The sequence below is a fragment of the Microcaecilia unicolor genome, chromosome 9 (genome assembly GCF_901765095.1).
Source record: "Microcaecilia unicolor chromosome 9, aMicUni1.1, whole genome shotgun sequence".
Lineage (NCBI taxonomy): Eukaryota > Metazoa > Chordata > Amphibia > Gymnophiona > Siphonopidae > Microcaecilia > Microcaecilia unicolor.
The window spans coordinates 23796217-23819110 of record NC_044039.1 but is presented as its reverse complement, the minus strand read 5'-3'; the positions used below and the strand labels follow the sequence as shown (position 1 = coordinate 23819110).

The window sequence follows — 22894 nt, the reverse complement described above, 5'->3', positions numbered from 1 at the left end:
ACAATGCAGTTTAAAGTCAGATCATTAAGAAAAGCCTCCTCCCAGCTAAAAAGCTGTCCTATGTAAGAATCAGTCACATGATTGTTATAAAGTAATTCTCCCTCCCCCCTGAGGATTCTAAACAGCAGATTGTGAGAAGGGTGGGAGCAAAAGGCAAGTTAATTGAAGTGCATTTTAAATCATAGTGAGTTTGATAACTTCTGCTAACAACTTATGACAGTTTACTGTATTTACTGTACTGTATTTACTGTACATGCACTGTTATGTATTCATGAAGGCTTTACACTGAAAAAAAATTAAAGTCTTTATTACATAAACCAAAATAAACTAAGAACAGAACTAGTCTCAGCACAAGTCAAAATATATTGTTTCAGCTGGAAATATACAAAAAAATGTTGAATATTTTGAAGATGTTATTCTCTCATTTCTCCATCCTCCTCTTCCTCTTCTACACCTCGAATATACAAAACATTGTTACATCTGCAAACAGAAAAACATTTACATACTTAGTGTTTAATTCAAAATGGGAATAAAACTAGCTAAAGGCCTGATTTTCAGAGACCCCCCAAGACAGAATGAGAGAAAAGCCTTAAACACATGTAGTACTCCTCAGTTCACTTCTATTTAACATCTCTGATTTTAGATATTAAGCAGTAAACTTGTATATTTTGTTGTTAGTATGCCACCTTTTCATAAGGAACATAGCAAGACCGTGAACAAACTCAACAATAAAGTAGAGGAATTTTTTAAAAAACCTTACATAATCCAACAAAGAATAGAACAAAAAATATTGGATGTTGCAATAGGCCTCCTCTGTAGAACACACCACCCAAACTCTCGTCCATGCTCTCATTACCTCTCGCCTTGACTACTGCAACTTACTCCTCACTGGCCTCCCACTTAGCCATCTATCCCCCCTTCAATTTGTTCAGAATTCTGCGGCACGTCTCATATTCCGCCAAAACCGATTTACTCTTATCACCCCTCTCCTCAGGTCACTTCACTGGCTTCCAATCAGATACCACATTCAATTCAAGCTTCTCCTTCTTACCTACAAATGCATTCAGTCTGCTGCCCCTCATTACCTCTCCTCCCTCATCTCCCCCTATGTTCCCGCCCATAACCTCCGTTCACAGGACAAATCCCTCCTCTCTGTACCCTTCTCCAACACCGCCAACTCCAGGCTCCGCTCATTCTGCCTCACCCTATGCTTGGAACAACCTTCCTGAGCCCTTACACCAAGCCCCCTCCCTGCCCATCTTCAAGTCTTTGCTTAAAACCCACCTCTTCAATGCTGCATTCGGCACCTAACTCTTACCATTCACTAAATCCAGACTGCCCCAATTTGACAGCCCCTATCGGACTGTCCGTTCACTTGTCTCTTAGATTGTAAGCTCCTTGAGCAGGGACCATCCCTCTATGTTAAATTGTATAGCGCTGCGTAACCCTAGTAGTGCTTTAGAAATGTTAAGTAGTAGTAGTAGTAACAAGATGGATCCAGTAGTTGCCAAAGGAAAATCTTTATTAAAGCACAAGGACCCAATTTTCAGCATAAAGTCTGCCTCAGGAGTCACAAAAAAAAGCCCTCTCTCCTCTGTATGCAAAATGCAGGCTACAGTCAGTAAACATCCAGCAATGTGTTTGCCAAAGAAACACATGAAAGCACTAAGGTCAGGGCCTTGCTGGATGTTTACCGACTGTAGTCTGCATTTTGCATACAGATGGGAGAGATTTTTTTGTGACTCCTGAGGCAGACTTTATGCTGAGAAATGGGTGGGTCCTTGTTGAGTCTGAGCTTGAGATTTGTGCTTTAAAGATTTTCCTCTGGTAACTAATGGATCCATCTTGTTGATGCTATCTAGGGTATACTAACGCAAATCATAAAATAAAATAGGTGTTTATCCAATAAATACCAGAAAAACACCACTTCCCTTTGCACCCTCAAAGAGCCCTAATGAACTAAAACATAAACACTGAAATTTAGAATTTATAAACACCTAAGAATGGAAGCCCTCCTATGCTCTAGCACGCATACCTTTTCTTAAGGAAATATGCTTTTTCTAAAAAAAATGTCCCAATGCTATTTCAGCTGTGCAGTGTTCATTGTTCAGAGATAATTACACAATCCCATGGAATTCGTACATATATTATGGCCTTAAACAACTGAAATAAGAACTATAATTGGCAATTTGAAGTCCCTACATAATTATTGGGCTTAAATTTTCATAATAAAAACAGATTCAGATAACACCAGTAGTGACAGTTTGGATTTTAGATTACTCATTTTTACCAAAGCCAAATACTCAAGGTACATGAATAAAATGGTTGGATGCAGAATTACCTGATCAAAACTTCACCGAGATGTCCAGACAATGCCCCATCTATGTATTCTTCTGTGTTTGCAAGCTTTAGAAAGAGAAAAAATAGCCTTGAAATATGACTTAAGGAAATATTGAAATGTATTAAGAATTGTAATGGATCTGGTGCAATTTTCAAATCAAGATCCGCTAAAAAAAAGTGACCTGGTCCATTATTGTGTCCATCCTTTTTTTAGCCTATGACTTTTAAGCACTGCTTTTGATTTCATTCAGCAAGAATTACAAAATACTGCAGCACCAGGTTTTGCATATCAATTTTTATTTTACTTTATACAGAATTGCTTTTGATGTTATGTTTCTGCACATTTGTCTTTTTTTTTTTAATTTGCCGAAAGAATCTTAGTGATGAGTTCAAGAAAAGGAGGCAGGATATTGATGATAGGGGATGAGAAACTGACATACTCACTCACACCACTCCTTCCATTACTGCTGACCAAGTTTGTAAGTGGAGGGGAGCACATGTTTTGTGGTGGGAGGGGGTTAGTGACCACTGGGGGAGTCAGGGGAGGTCATCCCCGATTCCCTCTGGTGGTAATCTGGTCATTTTTCTCTTTCAATTATAAGGTGGTAAGTCTCCCCAGCTGCAAGCCCCTGACGCTTACCAGGCCACTCTAGGTGCCTGCATCACTCTCCTTGGGTCCAGCACTTCTTTCACCACCAGCCCAGTTCCAGCATCTGGCCCCAGGCCACCAGTGGTGGCAATACTTTGTTCATTTGTTTATTAATTTGATGTACTTCATTCAAGCAGTAGTCGAGGCAATTTACATACAATTATACAGGTGCCTGAACTGTCGCTAATGGGCTCACAATCAAGTAGTATATTGTACATGGGGCAATGGAGGGCTAAGTGATTTGCCCAGGGTCACATAGAGATGCAGCGGGAACTGAACCTGGTTCCCTCTGATCTCAACCCCTGCTGACCATTAGGCAGCAGTGGGAATCGAATCTGGTTCCCCAGGTCTGCAACTCATTGCACTATCCACTAGGCCACTCCTCCACTCAGCCTGCCTCAGGGCATTGGGCCTTCCTTATGATGTGTCACGCCATCACTGACACAACTTTCTGTTTCCCTTATGGTAGGGCCCATTACAGGGAAGGTCCAAAGCACCAAGGCAGGCTGATTTAAGAGGATGGATGCAGGAACCAGGAAGATGGGGGAGGAAAGGAGGACAACACTGGAACCAGAAAGGGGAGAAAGATACTGGAACCAGGAGAGGATGGAAGGGGAAAGGGGTGGGGGGGGGGGGGGGGTTCAAAAGAACGTGGAAAAAGATGGGGGGGAAGAGAGGTGCTGGACCCAGGGATAGAGAGATGGAGGTGCTGCTGTACTTGACTAGGGGCAGGCAGGAAGAGGTATTGGACCCAGGAGTTGGAGGGAGAGATGATGACCCATGGGGGGACTAGAAGGAGAGAGAGAGACTGGAGAAGCAACACATTGCTCCCTCTTCTTCTCTCCGCACCAAACATACCTTTGCTGGCAGGGATGCCAGGGCCCCACCAGCCAAATACAGTGCTGTGGCTCCCCTCCTCCTTGTGCTGCATGTTCAAGAAGTCCCAACATCAGCAGCTGAAGGCATGCGCTAACTTCTGCCTTCAGGAAGCAGCGTGAGGAGAGGAGCTGCAGCATTATTTATTTGGCTGGCGGGGCTTCAGAATCCTTGCAAGCAAAGGTAAAGGGGTACTATGCCACTGATAAGCAGATGAGCATACTTCTCAGCTTTGTTCACACCCAGTATCCTCCCTCAAAGCACCACAGCCCAAACAGCCCCAGTCTGTTGCTTCAACCCTTCAAGTTTTATGTGGACACCAAGCAAATTTGCAGAAAGATATATTAACATTATACAAAAGGAGGTGCAATTTTGATTTAGTGTTCTATAAAGTCATAACACGAATGTATCTCTGCCTCCTGAGGTGAACCCTTCCCTTCTATTCTTAAGATGGTAAGGAACAACACTGGAGGATTGCAGACATCACCAACATAGATAGAAGTGTAGGTACATTGCTCCTTCCCCACTCCCTGTGAAAAAAACGTGGTGCACCTGGTACTGAGTGGAGAGGCGGAGGTGGTACGCAGGAGACACAGAACAAGGCAAACGATTACAAAGAAGATGGTAAATCTCAAAGGCTTTTGCATACAGCAGCATGCAAACTGCAGGAAATGTGTCATCCAACACCACATAGCAAGCAGGAGCTGGGAAGTGAGGCTGCAGAAAGGAATGAATGAGCAAGGAGGGGGGGGGGGGGGGAATTGGATGCTAGGCTGCAATAAACTCTGCCAGTTGTTTACTAAACTGCTACGCTGAAGATGGCTGCAACAGGAGTGACAGTCCTGAAGAGGTTGAGAGAAAATTTTATTTTTGTTACATTTGTACCCCGCGCTTTCCCACTCATGGCAGGCTCAATGCAGCTTACATGGGGTAATGGAGGGTTAAGTGACTTGCCCAGAGTCACAAGGAGCTGCCTGTGCCTGAAGTGGGAATGGAACTCATTTCCTCGGTTCCCCAGGACCAAAGTCCACCACCCTAACCACTAGGCCACTCCTCCACTGTTGCTACTATTTGGGATTCTACATGGAATGTTGCTATTCCACTAGCAACATTCCATGTAGAAGTCGGCCCTTGCAGATCACCAATGTGGCCGCGCAGGCTTCTACATGGAATGTTGCTAGTGGAATAGCAACATTCCATGTAGAATCTCCAATAGTAGCAACATTCCATGTAGAATCTCCAATAGTATCTATTTTATTTTTGTTACATTTGTACCCTGCGCTTTCCCACTCATGGCAGGCTCAATGTGGCTTACATGGGGCAATGGAGGGTTAAGTGACTTGCCCAGAGTCACAAGGAGCTGCCTGTGCCTGAAGTGGGAATCAAACTCAGTTCCTCAGGACCAAAGTCAACCACCCTAACCACTAGGCCACTCCTCCACTGTTGCTACTATTTGAGATTCTACATGGAATGTTGCTATTCCACTAGCAACATTCCATGTAGAAGTCGGCCCTTGCAGATCACCAATGTGGCCGCGCAGGCTTCTGCTTCTGTGAGTCTGACGTCCTGCACGTATGTGCAGGATGTCAGACTCACAGAAACAGAAGCCTGCGCAGCCTTCTACATGGAATGTTGCTAGTGGAATAGCAACATTCCATGTAGAATCTCCAATAGTATCTATTTTATTTTTGTTACATTTGTACCCTGCGCTTTCCCACTCTTGGCAGGCTCAATGCGGCTTACATGGGGCAATGGAGGGTTAAGTGACTTGCCCAGAGTCACAAGGAGTTGCCTGTGCCTGAAGTGGGAATCCAACTCAGTTCCTCAGGACCAAAGTCCACCACCCTAACCACTAGGCCACTCCTCCACTGTTGCTACTATTTGAGATTCTACATGGAATGTTAATGTTGCTATTCCACTAGCAACATTCCATGTAGAAGTCGGCCCTTGTAGATCACCAATGTGGCCGCGCAGGCTTCTGCTTCTGTGAGTCTGACGTCAGACTCACAGAAACAGAAGCCTGTGCAGCCTTCTACATGGAATGTTGCTAGTGGAATAGCAACATTCCATGTAGAATCTCCAATAGTATCTATTTTATTTTTGTTACATTTGTACCCTGCGCTTTCCCACTCATGGCAGGCTCAATGCGGCTTACATGGGGCAATGGAGGGTTAAAGTGACTTGCCCTGAGTCACAAGGAGCTGCCTGTGCCTTAAGCGGGAATTGAACTCAGTTCCCCAGGACCAAAGTCCACCACCCTAACCACTAGGCCACTCCTCCATCTGCTGAAGGGAAGAAAACTTTACTTGTATCGTACCTGCTAGGAAATTGAACACAAACTTGGGAAAAGGTAAACTCGAGGTTTAAGAAGTAATTTCATTGTCTTTTTAAAAATTAAATTACTGACTTAGCAAGGTCAGTTTAGACAAGTGTAGCCTTTAAAGTCTGTTTAGGATTTCATATAAAAACTGTTTTAGGATCTAGTTTAGCATTTTAGAGTTTAGCGTAAAATTAGCTTAGAGCACAGCTAGCAGTCGAAGGAAGCCTCTGATTAGTTGAGGGACAAATTTCAAGACTGGCAGGATCAGCACTTGAGCCTTGAAGAACCTTGCGATGGAAGAGACCCCAATAGAACAGAATTTGGTGAAAGGGCCCAGTACAGGAGGAATATCTAGAATCTATAAGGCATTCAATTCCCATCTTATTTTCAAGGTTCAGAAAATTTAGCTAAAAAACAAAATTTTTTTTTGTGTGTGTGGGGGGGGGGGGGGGGGGGGGGTAAGACAACTTCAATCAATTCATTCTTCATTGAGCAAATAGTTTTATAATTATAACAGTCAATTTTACTTCCACAGCTGGAGTACTGCAACTCTGTATAGCAGAGTTACAGTGGAATTACAGAAGAGACTGCAACTACTTCAAAATACAGCAGCCAAGTTAGTTTTTGGCCTGTCTATAATGGCATAGCTAGGTGGGGCCACAGGGGCCTGCCCCCCCCCCCCCCCCCCAAAAAAAAAAAAAAAAAATATTTGCTCTGGGTCCCTGGCGGGGGTCCCCAACCCCCTCCACCTGAAGACCATCCAGCCCTGGTCTCTGGTGCCGCCGCACGGCCTGCCCTGCTGTCTCTTCTCCACATTGGACACGCTCTTTTTAGTGAAATTGAGCATATTCAGTTCCACTAAAGGACGTGAGGGGAACAGACAGCAGGGCTGGACGAAGTCTTCAGCTGGCTGGGGTTTGGGACCTCCACCAGCCAAGATATTTGTGGTGGCGGTGCTTCAGCTGGCGAGGGTTGGGGACCCCTGCAAGCCAAGATGTTACAGCAGTCGCGGAGGGGGGGGGGGGGGGGTGGTGACCAACATGTCCGTCCGTCCCCCCACCTCGAGGTCTGGCTACACCCCTGTCTAAAGTTTAACTCCTCCTCTTACAGACGTGCACTGGCTGTCAACTGATTTGCCTGGTGTATATGTCACTTTACAGCAAGTCTCCAACAGATTTGACAGGTTTATTAAACATTCCTAATTCCTGTTTTAAGTCTCAGTATTCAAGACTTTTGAACTTCAGGTTTCCCACATGTGAAAAATAACATCTAAATCAATGTTTGAGCAATTTGTTTCTTATCAAGGAGCCAAAATTTGGAATAGTATATCTAGGGGTGCTTTTACTAAGGCGTACTAACAGATTTAGCGTGCACTAAATAAGGGAAATGGGACTTGATATACTGCCTTTCTGAGGTTTTTGCAACTACTTTCAAAGCGGTTTACATATATTCAGGTACTTATTTTGTACCAGGGGCAATGGAGGGTTAAGTGACTTGCTCAGAGCTGCAGTGGGAATCGATCTCAGTTCCCCAGGATCAAAGTCCACTGCACTAACAACTAGGTTACTCCTAATTCCTTCAAAAAGGCGGTAAATAAATCCTAATAAATAAAGGGCATCTTATAATTTAGTGTGCGCTAAATCTGTTGGCACGCCTTAACAAATGGACCCTCTAGACAAATCAGGCAAATTACAGATTTTACTTTTGGAAGGACTTTAAAACTTTATCTGTATTCTAATATGAAAGATGTGAAACCTATATACTTCCTAATAAGAGAGACTTCTAGTTTTTAATTTTAATTGTAGTTTATTGGTTGGGAACTAATATTGTGATTTTGTATATACTTTTTAAATTGTAATTCCACCTCAAATCCTAATTAGACATCAAGCGGAGTATAAATAGCAGTATAGAATGCTTCATGCAGTCTAAACAGATCCCAAAATATTGGAGGAGGATTTGAAGGTTATATTAGATACTGCTAGATGGGTTGTTGCGGTCCTCTGAAAAATTTGGTTCTTTTTCCTGGTTTAGATCTGATAGAGAACGCTGAAGAAAAAGTATTTTGGATGAGAGCAGTATGAGTGAAATATTGCCTGCCTGATACAGTGAACGGGGAAGTTTTATATATTTAAGCATTAAATACCTTTTTATTTCCTGGATTCTTAAAGTTTGGGTTTTTTTTTTTAATGAATTCAGCTTTTTGTATAGCAGACTATAAATTGCTATGATGCACTTTCCAGACTGAACTTTTGTCTGCTATACAACGCTGCTTTTACAAACTTAATCAGATTCAATCAATGTGAAATCTTCTCTGACAGCACTGGAGACACTGACTCATACATTGGTCATTAGCACAATGGATTATTGTAATGCTATCACAGCCTTTGGGGCCTCCGATATCTATTGCTTACTTCAGAATGTTGCCATAAACCTTGTTAAAGGAGCCTGAAAATATGATCGTGTCACACCATTTCTCTGTGAGGTGCACTGGTTGCCTGTCTCAACGTATCTCCTACAAGATTACCCTCTTAGTATTCAAGATCCTTCAGACTAATCTTCTAGCATTTCCTTCTCAGTTACTGACTCCAAATACACCCCCTGCATCCCAACACCAACATTTACTCTACAGTTAAACACATTCAATGTGATGTTATTCGAAAAAAAAAAAAGTTTTTCTGTAATGGCCCCCAGTCTTTGGAATACTCTTCCCTTTAAATATTCACCAATAGGATTCCCTAGCTAAATTTGAAATGAACATAAAACCCCTCTTCTTTGAAGCTGCTTTTTCTTTACTTTTTTTTTGGTGTGGGGGGGGGGAAGGATGGGGTATGTCTGTGTGTGTAGTGCTTTACACTTTTTTAAAATCTTTATCTGAATGGAATTCTTTTCATTATATAGATTTATTTTGATTATGTAACCCACTCAGACAGCTTTGATGGGAGGTATACCAGGTAATAAAGAAACTTGAAACTGTTTTAATTGTGAACCATCTTGATTTACATTTGTATATAAAGGACAGGGTATATAAACTATAATGAGACAAGCAAAGAAACATGAGGGATTACTGAAGGGGTCCTTGGCCACTAATATGGCTGAAAATGGATTTAAAATGATATTCAGATGGAAATATACACCTAAGCCTTTGCTAAAGGTATTTGGAAAGGGGGAGTCAGGTGTTTTGGCATTTCTGGGGATAGCAGGGAACCTTTAGGTATGTATGGTGAACATGTGATAAGAGATCTTAATTCAAGAATCACTTGAAAAGGTGCGGGGGGGGGGGGGGTGTCAAAGTATAGGAGTCTTCCTGTTAAATTGGGTCATGCCAGGAGTACAGAAGAAAAAGACACCTAGTGAGGTATCTAAGTACTGCAGCCTAGATGCTGGAAAAGGGTAGAGGAGGAACCCTCACTTTAAGAGGGCAATGTCCACAATGAAATTTGGTTAGAGGCTGACCAAAACTGAACTGCCATAGAAACTGTTTGAAAGCTTTCAGCTGAAACCCAAACTGTAGCTGAAACTCATCATCTGTTTTGGCTGAAGCTGAAAACTCAAGTTTGGTTGTATGAATATGAACCAGTGAGGGCCACTAGGGATTGTCAAAGCTTGCAGTCTGCATCCCTCTACTAAACCCACAGTATCCAGGCCAGAATATAATAATTTAAATAAGGAAAGCCATATTTTACCTCCACGCAAACTAACATCCACAGATGGACCACAGCTCATGAAAACTGAAGCAGAAAGCCACAGTGATTTTACAGTTGCTGACTTTGCACCAACAGCTGGCATAACTCCACAGGCTTAAATTCCTGCTAAAATTTTGTATCAAAAGCATTTCTTTGGACCACTATTTACCTTATAAACTATTGTGCAAGACTATTGCAGTAGTTGCAAATGCAGTAACCCCCCCCCTCCCCCCCCGGTTACCTTTACAATTCCTGGTGCTGTAGTCATGGCAGTCATTTTAAGAGCACAGCCACAATGAGGAGTAAGTAAGAAATCCCTCCTCTCAGTACCCTTCTCCACCACCGCCAACTCCAGGCTCCACCCTTTCTGCCTCGCCTCACCCCATGCTTGGAATAAACTCCCTGAGCCCATACGCCAGGCCTCCTCCCTGCCATCTTCAAATCCTTGCTCAAAGCCCACTTCTTCAATGTCACCTTCGGCACCTAACCTTTTACCTCTACTCAGGAAATCTAGACTGCCCCAACTTGACATTTCGTCCTTTAGATTGTAAGCTCCTTTGAGCAGTGACTGTCCTTCTTTGTTAAACTGTACAGCGCTGCGTAACCCTAGTAGCGCTCTAGAAATGTTAAGTAGTAGTAGTAGTAGTAAATGGGGATCTTTCCTGCCTCACTACACCCCCTAGACTACCAAGGATTGTAAAATAGGCCCAGGGGGCCTATAGGTGGAAGGGAAATAGGATTTGATATACCGCCTTTCTGTGGTTTTTGCAACTACATTCAAAGTGGTTTATATAGTATATACACAGGGAGGCACCCAGGACAAAGTACATATTTTTGGCTTCTAACGAAAGCACATGGTCATTTCTGGCTGAAACCGAAAGCATGGCCAATTGGGCAGAAAAAGGATTTGGGACTGATTTCAGCATCAAAGCCAAAATTCGATCGACAACTAAATCTGTCTATAGTATGCCGAGGTTAAGTGCATGACTCACTTGGGAAGATGAAGAGAATACAGGAACTCTATGAACAGTGGTGGAACTTGCAAATAAATGCCAGTTTGAAAGATATTAATATACAAACCAATCTTTTCCAGGGACAGGAACTAGAGGATATGAATTAAGGCTACGGGGTGGTCAACTTAGGAGTAACGCCAGGAAATATTTTTTCATGGAGAGGGTAACAGATGCCTGGAATACCCTCCTGGAGAGCAGAGAAAAATAGCGAAGGAATTCAAAAGTGAGTGAGAAATACTCAATTTTGTTACTATTTCTTTGACTTCAACTGCCAAATTTTCTACACTCTGGAACTTGCTACTCAACATGCCTCAAGAATTGAGAAGGTAGGAAAGTCAGTTTCTGATGTGAAATCTATTACCTCTCAACAAAGTTGCAAATAGGTCTTTAATGATGATGAAAACTGAAACTTTGGAGAACACAAGTAGAAATTTAAATCTGAAGTTTTTAAAAACTTTCCAGTTGCCAGATTGGGTTCTAAGGAATTTTTCAGACTTTTCTGACAATAGTGTTGAAGTTGCCTGATGCAAATATGCCTCCAGTTCAAAAAAATGTTATTACTTGACTTTACCTAAAGCTGATAAAAATCTCTAGATGTTTCTGACATCTCGGAGATGTCAGATTATGAAATAATTGGGAGATTACTTTATTAGTTTCCTTTGTATTTTTGCAAGATAAAGAATGGATATTGAGACTTTATTATAGGCTTAGAAATGTGACTTTCATGGGTGATAGTGTTCCCTGATGTTTCTAGATGGACACAAATAAGGCTGAAGAGGTTTTTGACTTTGCATCAGTCAGTTTTGAATTTGGGGGCGGATTTTCAACCGTTTTCCTTTTATGAACCCTTGCAGTTGCAATTTTTTCTTGAGGTTAAAAGTGTCTCTAGGCCACTACTTCTTAGTTAGGCCCTGTGAATTTTTAGCAACCAGTTTTTCTCTTGATTTCCTTTGATTTCTTGTATTATCCTAGCTTCCTCTGAATTTGCTTTATTTTGGTCCCTTTTTTCACTTATGTGGACTGTAGTATGTAATTTTTTTTCCTTTAGTTTGTATATTTTCAGGATTTATTTTCAAAGTTTTCTTTGAATGTAAGTTTTTTAAAATGCAAATAAAAGAAACCCCAAAACGTGTGGGATAAATATAAAGAATCCCTAAATGGAAAGAAAATGGAATCAGAACAAAACTTAGCGGTACTTATAGAGCAACTCCAGCAGTTGGGAAGTAAGGCCAGTCAGTGCTGGGCAGACTTCTACAGTGTCTTGATTATGGAAAGACAGATTTATATGGGTTGGAGTGGGCTTTGACAGCAACTCCAGTGATTGGGAAGTAGGACCTGAGCCAGGCAGATTTCTACAGTCAGTATCCCAAAAATAGCAAGGACCAATCAAGAACAAGTATGCATATTTTATATCACGTTTCGCTAAATGCTTAAGGATATCCCCTAAATATAAAACAATGTTTAATAGAATGTTACAAATGTAACATTTATTTCACCCACTCTTTAGAGTTTGTATGGATCACTGGATTATGACTTATTAGATCAATTTATAGTCGAGAATACGAACAGCACTCACATTGCCATATTTTTGCGTTTTGTATTTTATGTCACATTCACATCATATGCTACGAGTATATCTCAGAGAGGAATGGGAAGACACCTTAAGGCTGATAGCCAGTAAAATGTCAGTTTGCAACATTATAGATTGTTGGTTTAATCAAGTATTGACAAACCTGCAACTGGAAATTATAAAACCATTCTTACAGGATTGTATCAGAAATAACTGACTATATGTGGTTGATGATATGGCAAATTGCCAACTGCCTCATTTATGATGCCAGAACTTGATCATAAAAAGTGTAACCTGAAGAATGGCGGGTGCAGCTCTGGCTGCTTATTGGGCAAACTAGATGAACCATGTGGGTTATTATCTGCCATTACTTGCTATGTTACTGTAAGCTAAGTGAGGAAGAAGGCTTTGAAGGTTAATCAGAATGTAAAGCTGAGGAAGGGGGGGGGGGGGGAATAACTTTCTGTATAGGGAATGAATTGGAGCATTGTGTTGTTAACCTATTTAGTATTATTTATGGAAAATCCAATACGGACATAAAAAACCAAAACAATGATCAACTTGCCAGTGGATATAGTAAAAGCAGTTAGCATAGCTGGGTTTAAAGGTTTGGAGGCAATTCTGGAGGCAAAGTCCCCAAACCATTATTAAGGTAGAACCAGGGAAAGCCACTGCTTATCTGGGGGGGGGGGGGGATTCTGTCAGGTATGTGTGATCTGGATTGGTCATTGTTAGAAGCAGGATACTGGACTAGATAGATCTTAAGTCTAACCCAATATGGCAATTCTTATGTTCTGGTATATCTCACCTTAATTTTCTATTACAGCAAAGATCTGAAATAAGAGCATACCTGCATGTTCATGTACCCATCTACAGACACCAAGTATCCTTTATACTCCATACCCCACTTCAGCTTGACCATTACTGGTTTGCCAGTCAGTCCATTGAGGAAAGGCTTCGGGTTTAATGGTAAACTCTGGAACACAAAAAATGAAGTTGATGAATAATGATAAGCACATTAATACAAACCTGAGTATGTACAAGTAAAATGTTGCTACCTAACTCTCTATAAAAGCAGATTCTAGAGACCCAAAACCCCACACAGCAAAAGTGACAAGCACTGCTCACTATTGGCTTTGTTTTTATTGTTTGTTTATTGGTATTTGCTAAAATCATCCTTATTACATGGCACATCAGAGCGATGTACAATAAAATCAATAAACTGGCAGAAAAGGAACTCCATTAGAAATAGGACAGAACATCAAATAGTAACATAGTAGATGACGGCAGAAAAAGACCTGCACGGTCCATCCAGTCTGCCCAACAAGATAACTCATATGTGCTAATTTTTGTGTATACCCTACTTTGATTTGTACCTGTGTTCTTCAGGGCACAGACCGTATAAGTCTGCCCAGCTCTATCCTTGCCTCCCAACCACCAGCCCCGCCTCCCACGACCGGCTCTGGCACAGACCGTATAAGTCTGCCCAGCACTATCCCTGCCTCCCACCACCGGCTCTGGCATAGGCCGTATAAGTCTGCACAGCACTATCCCCGCCTCCTAACCACCAGCCCCGCCTCCCGATCTTGACTAAGCTCCTGCAGAAAAGCCCTTCATCACATGTTCAACTGAAATCAGAAAGCCTTGGACAAATCCTCAAGTCTAGGTAAATCCAGCAATTTACAATAAGAGCCATGTTTCCTATTTAACTTGTAGTAAACTTGGTATTAAAATACAGACCCATTTAAATTTCCAGTCAGCATGTGCTTTAATGTTGCTGTGGTATTTGAATATTTTACAAATATTCAGCATGCTATCAACAGAACTTGTGTATTAAACATACCTATACACAGCGAGTGCTACTGCTGTACAGCTGGCTGGTGACATTCATCCACTATCCAATATAGTTATATGGATAGTTTAAGGTTAGCCTTTTCTGGCCTCTGTTTATCCATACAGCTGTACAGATAGCTATCACTGGCTCTGTACAGTTAAGTAGTGGCAGGGGAACGCAAAGATTTCTAAAAATTGCCAGATAAACATCAAGTCCTTTTACACTTCAGGAAGGGAAACTATACTTCACAATTCATAGGATTTACATAATCACACTTTTATGACTAGAAGATTTAAATTATAGAACAATAAAACCCAGGGTGGACAGAGTGACCTGCTGCTGCCGCCCCCTCCCACACCACAGTCCCCCGAGCCTTAGTGGGCCCTTCCCGGTCCTACCTTGAAAGGCCCTTGTGGTCTAGTGGCTTCTTTGGGGGCAGGAAAGAACCCTACTCTTTCCTGCCCACTACTATTCTGCTTAGTGCCGCTGTGTTTTCAAAATGGCAGCCGAGACTTCCCACAGTAGTCTCGCAGGTCTCAACAGCAGCCATTTTTAAAACACAGCGGCGGGAAGGAAAGAGTTGTTCTTTCCTGTTCCCCCTCCCCCCCCCCCCGGCAGATGCCACTAGAACACGGACCTTCAAGGTAGGACCTGGGGGGGGGGGGGGGGGGTGTTCAACTGGGCAGAGCCTATGGGTCCTCAGGCACTGCCTGGTTGCCCGAATGGTCAGTCCACCCCTGATAAAACCCAACAGACCCATCTTTCAGCTTTATAGCACCATCTGACACAATCGCAAAAGGGCAAACCTTGTCCATCAATTGGTTGACACCACTCTGATCTGCTGCCCTCAAGGCAGGTCAAGGTTGACCAAAGCAATAAAGCATTTGCAGATCACTGTTCTACACTATGCCTCTGACTCACCATTTTGTGCCATTCTGAGATAACCTATACAGAATTTGTGTTATCACATATTTTACCATGTTAAATTTTGGATTCACTCTTGTTTTACAGTGATTTTGCATAAAACCCCTGCCTCTGTTTTGCATTTTGCCCTTCATTTTACAGTACACCCCATCTTTTACCCCCATTAGGGTTGAGTAGCAGGGCATTAAACCACTCCCTCTCTCCAATATTGTGTTGGTTATTAACTTTAGCTCAAACATGAATAAAACCACTTCCTTTCTAAGTCCAAACCCTTTATTATTATATATATCTATACATATCTTAGTGAAAAGGTCCTATCAATTTCACTTCACATGTATCAATTAACTTGAGGTCTGCAGGATCCTCTATAAGAATTTGTACATGTGCACCCAATTTACTTATGATACTTTTGTGTACTTCAAACATTTATTTTATTTATTTATTGCATTTGTATCCCACATTTTTCCACCTATTTGCAGGCTCAATGTGTGAATACTTTGCTAATGCCATACTGATTAACACAAAAATAATGAAACAATTTTAACCACAAACTTAAAAAAAAAAAAACGGCAGCCCAGTTTATTTTGTATCGTCATCGGAAACAGCATCAACTTCTCCAGGTCGTCTTTTCATTTGGAAGGAGTTTTATGGCTCCAGAAAAAGGAGGACAGATTGAGCCAGTCTGGGTTTTACTTCCATTGCTTTCAATGGAAGCAAAACCTGTACTGGATCAATGTGTCCTCCTTTTTCTGGAGCCATATGGTAACCCTAGTTGTACAACTCAAGTAAATGTAATAAACAGAAGGCAAAAATGGGTATTATTATGGGAGCTATCCATGTGCATATATGGTGCATATAATTTGCGTATTTTTGACGCGCTCAGAAAAACGGTAAAGCTGCGAGACCTGAGCAGGCCACGCACAAGCTCTCAACATCACCCATCCCCCCCAGGCGCAGACACCGAGAACAGGGCAGTCTGAGCTGCAGCGTGAAACGAGAGCCTAACGGGGTGAACTCCATGTAGGTTTTGCACTTACCATGACGCAGAGCAGTTATCTCCTCCAAGGCAAAAAGGAAGAGGGGAAAAAAAATTATCCTGCAAACGACAGGACAAAAAAACACGCCGCAAAAGCGTTCTGCCAAAAAAAAATGGCGCCTCCCACCGGCGCGCGACCTCACCATTGGGCAGTTGCTGGTGACGTCACTTGACAGCGCCGGAAGTGGAGCTGTATAGGCTGTGACGAAAGCGATGGGTGGGGGTTTTTTTCTGTTTGAAGGGTGTGTGTAAAACCCAAGTGGAGTGGGTTGGGAATTGGGATGAAATCAAAAGGAGGTTAGATTGAGAGAACCTCCTTGAAATAAAAACCCTAAACAACTGGTAGCAGTAAAGTCCTGGAACGCCTAAGAATGTAGCCTTTTAACAAAGAAGTAGTGCTGAATGCCATTTGTTGCTGATCTCTTCCATACACTTTTAATATTTAGGGATATTCTCATGCTTTCTATAGACTGTTGTTTTTTTTTTTTCTGGAGAGCTGCATAGCACTTGCTTTCAGGATATTCATAATGAATATGCATGAGGTATATTTGCAAGCACTGCTTGGAATTATATGACATACATATTCATTTGGGGTTTCCTGGAAGGATAGCAGTTTGGCACTGCTGGCTTATCCGTGCTGTACTATGCCATAAGGCTTAGGTTGAGCCATTGTAGGTTTAACTACCAATTTTCAGTTCCACTTTAACTAAGACAGGCAGAATTTCAAATTCATAAATTCAATATGTCATATGTGTTGTAGCTGTCTAGAGCTAGATAACTGACATTATTTAGGAAGAGCCTGGTTCAAGGGGGCAGGTTAATTGCTTTGTAGGAGCAGTTGGGAGTCCTACAAATGCTTATCATACAAGAATATCTTATAAAGAAGCACCAATATAATTCAAAGCATTATTCTAAAAGAATAGTTTGTGAGAATCTTATCCCTAGCATTCCTCTGCTAGTGGATGGTTTACAGGTATGAAAGGTGTGGAAGTTGCATTGTACATCTAGCACTGACTACCCACTCATGCACCACGTCATGTTTGTTGTTTCCTCCAGCAGTGGATGCCTGTGTCACTGCTTTTGTGTCCTGTGTGCGCTAATAGCAGCTGCACTTCCATATCTGGCAGTGTCATGGAACCATGGTTTTCTGTTTTACTTTGCCTTCTACTTTGTCAAACAGTGACGTTATAACTCTGACCTATGTGAAACTGGGCAGTCGTAACTGGGACATCACACTGGTAAATTACACCAAACACAAGATACTACCTCTTGTAGTTTTGCTTGTGATGTGAGGTTTTGGATGGATAGATACCCATAAAATGTTTTTCTATCATTTATACCAGAATGCCTAAAAATAGAACAGAATACAAATTTTCTGCTGCATTGTCTAAAATTTTGTCTGGTCCAAATGGGCCTTTTTGCATTTCCCACAAAATAAAATATGTGGATGTACCTGCTATGCTGATATATTTGTTGATATTTTGTTGCATTGATTTATGTAGCTTTTTTTTTTTAACCAAGGCACCTATATTGCAAAGTAATGGCACAGCAAGCCACATTATCTGAAACTGCCAGCAGGACCATTCCTGGTATAATATGTTGTGATATAATTTTCTCTACCATGTATTGTAATGCAAGTTCAAAAGGCAGGAATGATCTCAAGTCTCTCTCCAGAAACTCAGTTCTTCAGCAGTTCTAGGATGTCCTGGAAGAAAGTGAATCAGCTAGTCCAGCTGGCTTCTCTTAGCAAATAATATGTGCTTGAAAAGTTTAAAGGAGATCAACTGTAATTAAAGAGGAAACAGTGCTGCTAAGAAAATAATAGTTCACACACTATCAACTTATATCTAGATATAGTGGAATTAGAAAAGGTACAGAGAAGGGTGATGGAAATGTTCAAAGGGATAGGACGACTTCCCTATGAGGAAAGGCTAAAGTGACTAGTGGGCTCATTTTCGAAAGAGAAGGACATCCATCTTTCGACATAAATCGGAAGATGGACGTCCTCCCAGGGACATCCAAATCGGTATAATCGAAACCCGATTTAGGATGTCCCCAACTGCACTCTGTCGCAAGGACGGCCAAAGTTCAAGGGGGCATGTCGGAGGCGTAGTGAAGGCGGAACTTGGGCGTGCCTAACACTTGGATGTCCTTGACCCATAATCGAAAAAAAAACCAAAGACGTCCCTGACGAACACTTGGATGTTTTCACCCGGACGTGTTTTTCTTACGACTAAGGTGCCCGAAATGACCAGATGACCACTTGAGAGAATCAGGGATGACCTCCCTTTACTCCCCCAGTGGTCACTAGCCCCCTCCCACCCTCAAAAAACATCTTTAAAAATATGTCGTGCCAGCCTCAGATGTCATACTTAGGTCCATGACAGCGCATGCAGGTCCCTGGAACAGTTTTAGTGGGTACTGCAGTGCACTTCAGACAGGTGGACCCAGGCCCATACCCCCCTTCCGGTTACATTGTGGAGGAAACAGCGAGCTCTTCAAAACCCACCACAAACCCACTGTACCCATATATAGGTGCCCCCTTCACCCGTAAGGGCTATGGTAGTGGTGAACAGTTGGGGGTAGTGGGTTTTGGGGGGCTCAGCACACAAGGTAAGGGAACTATGTACCTGAGAGCAATTTATGAAGTCCACTGTAGTGCCCCCTAGGGTGCCCAGTGGGTGTCCTGGCATGTCAGGGGGACCAGTGCACTACAAATACCAACTCCTCCCATGACCAAATGGCTTGCATTTGGTCATTTCTGACATGGACATCTTTGGTTTTGAAAATCGCCAAAAATCAGAAATGACCATTTCTAGGGACGTCCAAATCTAGGGACGGCGAAATTTAAGTATTTTCAAAACGAAAGATGGATGTCCGTCTTGTTTTGAAAATACGGGTTTCCCTGCCCCTACATTTCATCGTTTTGCAAGGACGTCCAAATTGCAACTTGGACGTCCCTTTCGAAAATGCCCCTCCATGGCTCTTAAAGTAAAATGAGGCAATTTACTGAAATTTTCTAGACAGTGAAGACAGTTATTTATGGATAGTACAATTGTGTACTACTGTAATTTTAGTGACACATTAGCAGTTAGCAGCTAACACCGCTCTTAATAGTCACTAGTGGACATGTGGTTTAGGAAGAGGGTACAAGAGTTTCAATGATCAGTTAAAAGGATGCAAGACCCAAAAAAGGTTAAGAACTCCTGCTATACATTAACAGTCCTAATCTCAGAAAGCTGGCATTTGCACCCTGGAAGTTACTTAAGAACATAAGTGTTGCCATACTGGGACAGACCGAAGGTCCATCAAACCCAGCATCCTGTTTCCAACAGTGGCCTACCCAGGTTACGAGTACCTGGCAAGATCTCAGCATGTATGCTGTATTGCAGATTGGACCAGTATTTGGAAAGATTGTCTAGGGAAATAGTCTCTTATTCTTTTCAGTTTTCATAGTGTTCTGAAGCATTTTGATGTTACTGCTGATATTTGATTTCCAGTATTAGGTGTTTATTGAGAATGATTCCTATTATTTTAAGTTGTGTTTCAATCTGGTATGTTTGTTGGTTGTTTTGTGATTTTTGTCTTGAGTGGTGCTACTTTGTTTAGTGTATTTTCACCTGTTTCGTCCCAGTTTCTCATGAAGTGTTTATCCTTGGGTGGTGTGTTATTGAGTTCATTTATCGTTGTTGTCCAGAATGTGTGGTTGTCTACTTTTCCTCTGGTTATGAATGTGTGTTGGGTTCTTGGCTTTCTTTGCTTGCCGTTTTCTTTCCATTGTAGTGTGAAAATGAGCTTGTGGTAGTCTGACCATGGTACCTCTTCCCATGTGTGGTTTGTGAATATGTGGTTGTTACTCATTGAGAATCTGTGGGCTAATATGTCTAATTGGTGTCCTTTTGCGTGCAGTAAGACTCCTTCTGCTGTTGTGAAGTTCCATTGGTTTATGCAGTTCACTAGTGTTCTGGTGTATGTGTCATTTTGTTTTTCTAGATGCAGGTTTATGTCACCTGTTAGTAGGACATTTGGGTGATTGGTGCAGATGTTTGATACGAAGTCTGTGAAATCATCTTGGGCATTTGTCCAGCTTCCTGGAGGGTGGTAGAATAATGTGATGCATAGTTGGTCAGTTGTGTTTTGTCGGTGATTTTGCATGCCAGGATTTTGATTGTTGTGTTTAGTGACAGATTCTGTTATGAAGGAGGATTTGTATATTATTGCAACGCCTCCTCCCATTCTTTTGGTTGTTGATATGTATTATTTTGTATCCTGGTGGACATAGGTCTAGTAGTTCAGGGTGCAGCATTTATGTAACCTATTTGTATTGGGACATACGTGTCATGTTTAATGTTGGTGTTTTTAACAGTTTGTAGTTGTCTGTGTGGTCTGTAGTTGTCTGTGTGGTCTGCCTGTTTTGCTGTTGTGGTTTTGTTGGGTGTTGTTCATGTTTGTTTTCATGTTGCTGGTTGTTTGGCCACTGCATTGTTGTTTAGGTGGCAATTGGGCTCTTCCAGTTGTTGGAGTGGGCGTCTTCTTCCTGTGATGCGTAATGGGGATACCATTGTTGCTGGTATCCCCATTATCCAATTGTTATTGTATAGTAGAAGATCTATGCCCTTAGCTTGGTAATTTTTGAGGGTTACCTCTGGCTTGGGGGTGTTTGCATGTGAATATGTGTGTGTTTGGGCTCTGAGGTGCTTGTGGTTGTGTGTTGCATGGGGCTGTTTTTGTTTTTCTTTTACCTTGGCTAGGGGTTTGCCTGCATCAGTGAGAATGATCAGATAGAAATGAGGTAGCTAGTGCATAAAAACAATACCCCCAGCAGTGAAAAATGTCCTTCATTAACAGTCGCATCTAAAGGATAAATGAGCAGTGGAAGTTCTTGCTCAGAGAGTGGAGGACGCTGTGGCTAATCGTGGTAGCCAAGAGGAGCAGCGTAGAGGGTTCATCTGCATCCAGTGTTCTTGCAGCCTCGGGGCGTGCTGCTGTGCTGATTCCTTGGCTGGTCATCACTGAGCATGGTGAGGGTGAGGCTATGCTGTCCTTCTGGGCTGAAGCGTGCTGTGGTGTGCCAATATTTGATTGCACTGCCGATCCACGTCTGTTTGCTCTGCTCTGTAATTGAGAGTAATTGACCTTAAACACTTCTTGGAATGCAGCTATGAGAAAAGCTTTCATAATGCTTGGTTTAAATCTCCTTTATTTAAGTCAGAAACATTGTTTTTCTTGAGGCTGTTGTATCTTCTTCCTCAGATTACTAGGGTGTATGAAGATCTTTGATTTATTTGGCTACAACAGATGTTTGTATTAAAGTATGTGAGATCACAGAGCTTTCTATCTATTCAGTATAAGAAAAGCCAGTATGTCTTTGGCTGCAATTAACAGGGGAGTGTCAATAAGGTTCTGAGTCACTTTCAAGTAAGAAAAGTTGAGATTCTCTGATAGATACACAGTCATTCAGTAGAACTGCTTCTTTTATTTATATTTTGAACTTTTATATCTTGAAACAAGATAAAATAGTTTTAGAGTCCATTATCTGATATCTAGTAGGCACTTCTGCTCACTAGACATTGATCTAAAGACTGTATTTCACATCTGTGAGAGTATTGGTAGTTTAATTGAGTCAAAACAATGAGATTAAACTAAGTGACGGAAAGAAATCTCAAATTAAACTCAGGGCCGGTGACCTGGCATATACTGAGCAGAAGTATGTAAGAATTTGAGCAGTAAATAAACATTGAGAGGGACTTTTACTAAGGCACGCTCACGTTTTTGGCACGCGCCAGGAATAACATGTATAGAATGTTTGTACATTTGGGAAGCTTGCCAGGTGCCCTTGGCCTGGATTGGCCGCTGTCGTGGACGGGATGCTGGGCTCGATGGACCCTTGGTCTTTTCCCAGTGTGGCATTACTTATGTATGTACTTATTAGTGACACCAATGCATTCCTATGGGCATCTCTAACGTTTAGCGCGCCCACAATTTTAGTGTGTGCTAAAAACGTGAGCGCGCCTTAGTAAAAGACGCCCATGGAGGGGCATAATCGAACGGGGACAACCATCTCTAAGGGCACCCATCTCTAAGGACGTCCCGGGAAAGGGGTGGGGAAACCGCTATTATCGAAACAAGATGGGCATCCAACTTTCGTTTCGATAATACGGTTAGGGACAGCCCAAATCTCAACATTTAGGTCAATCTTACAGATGGCCGTCCCTGGTTTTCAGCGATAATGGAAACCGAGGACGCCCATCTCAAAAACTACCAAATCCAAGGCATTTGGTCGTGGGAGGAGCCAGCATTCGTAGTGCACTGGTCCCCCTGACATGCCAGGACACCAACCGGGCACCCTAGGGGACACTGCAATGGACTTCAGAAGTTGCTCCCAGGTGTATAGCTCCCTTACCTTCGGTGCTGAGCCTCCCCAACCCCCAAAACCCACTCCCCACAACTGTACACCATTACCATAGCCCTAAGGGGTGAAGGGGGCACCTACATGTGGGTACAGTGGTTTTCAGGTGGGCTTTGAAGGGCTCACATTTACCAGCACAAGTGTAACAGGTAGAGGGGGGATGGTCCTAGGTCCGCCTGCCTGAAGTGCACTGCACCCACTAAAATTGCTCCAGGGACCTGCATACTGCAGTCAGGGAGC

At 42.3% G+C, this 22894-nt stretch overlaps 1 protein-coding gene across 1 annotated transcript; it reads right to left on the bottom strand.

The window, feature by feature from the left end:
• Positions 1-291: 291 nt before the first annotated feature.
• On the bottom strand, positions 292-16370 carry SNRPF (small nuclear ribonucleoprotein polypeptide F). Its single transcript, XM_030214072.1, has 4 exons — positions 16247-16370; positions 13302-13427; positions 2342-2406; positions 292-480 (listed from the first exon to the last, which is right to left on the bottom strand). The coding sequence occupies exons 1-4, from the start codon at positions 16247-16249 to the stop codon at positions 414-416; spliced, it is 261 nt and encodes an 86-aa protein (XP_030069932.1). The 5' UTR covers positions 16250-16370; the 3' UTR covers positions 292-413.
• Positions 16371-22894: the final 6524 nt, after the last annotated feature.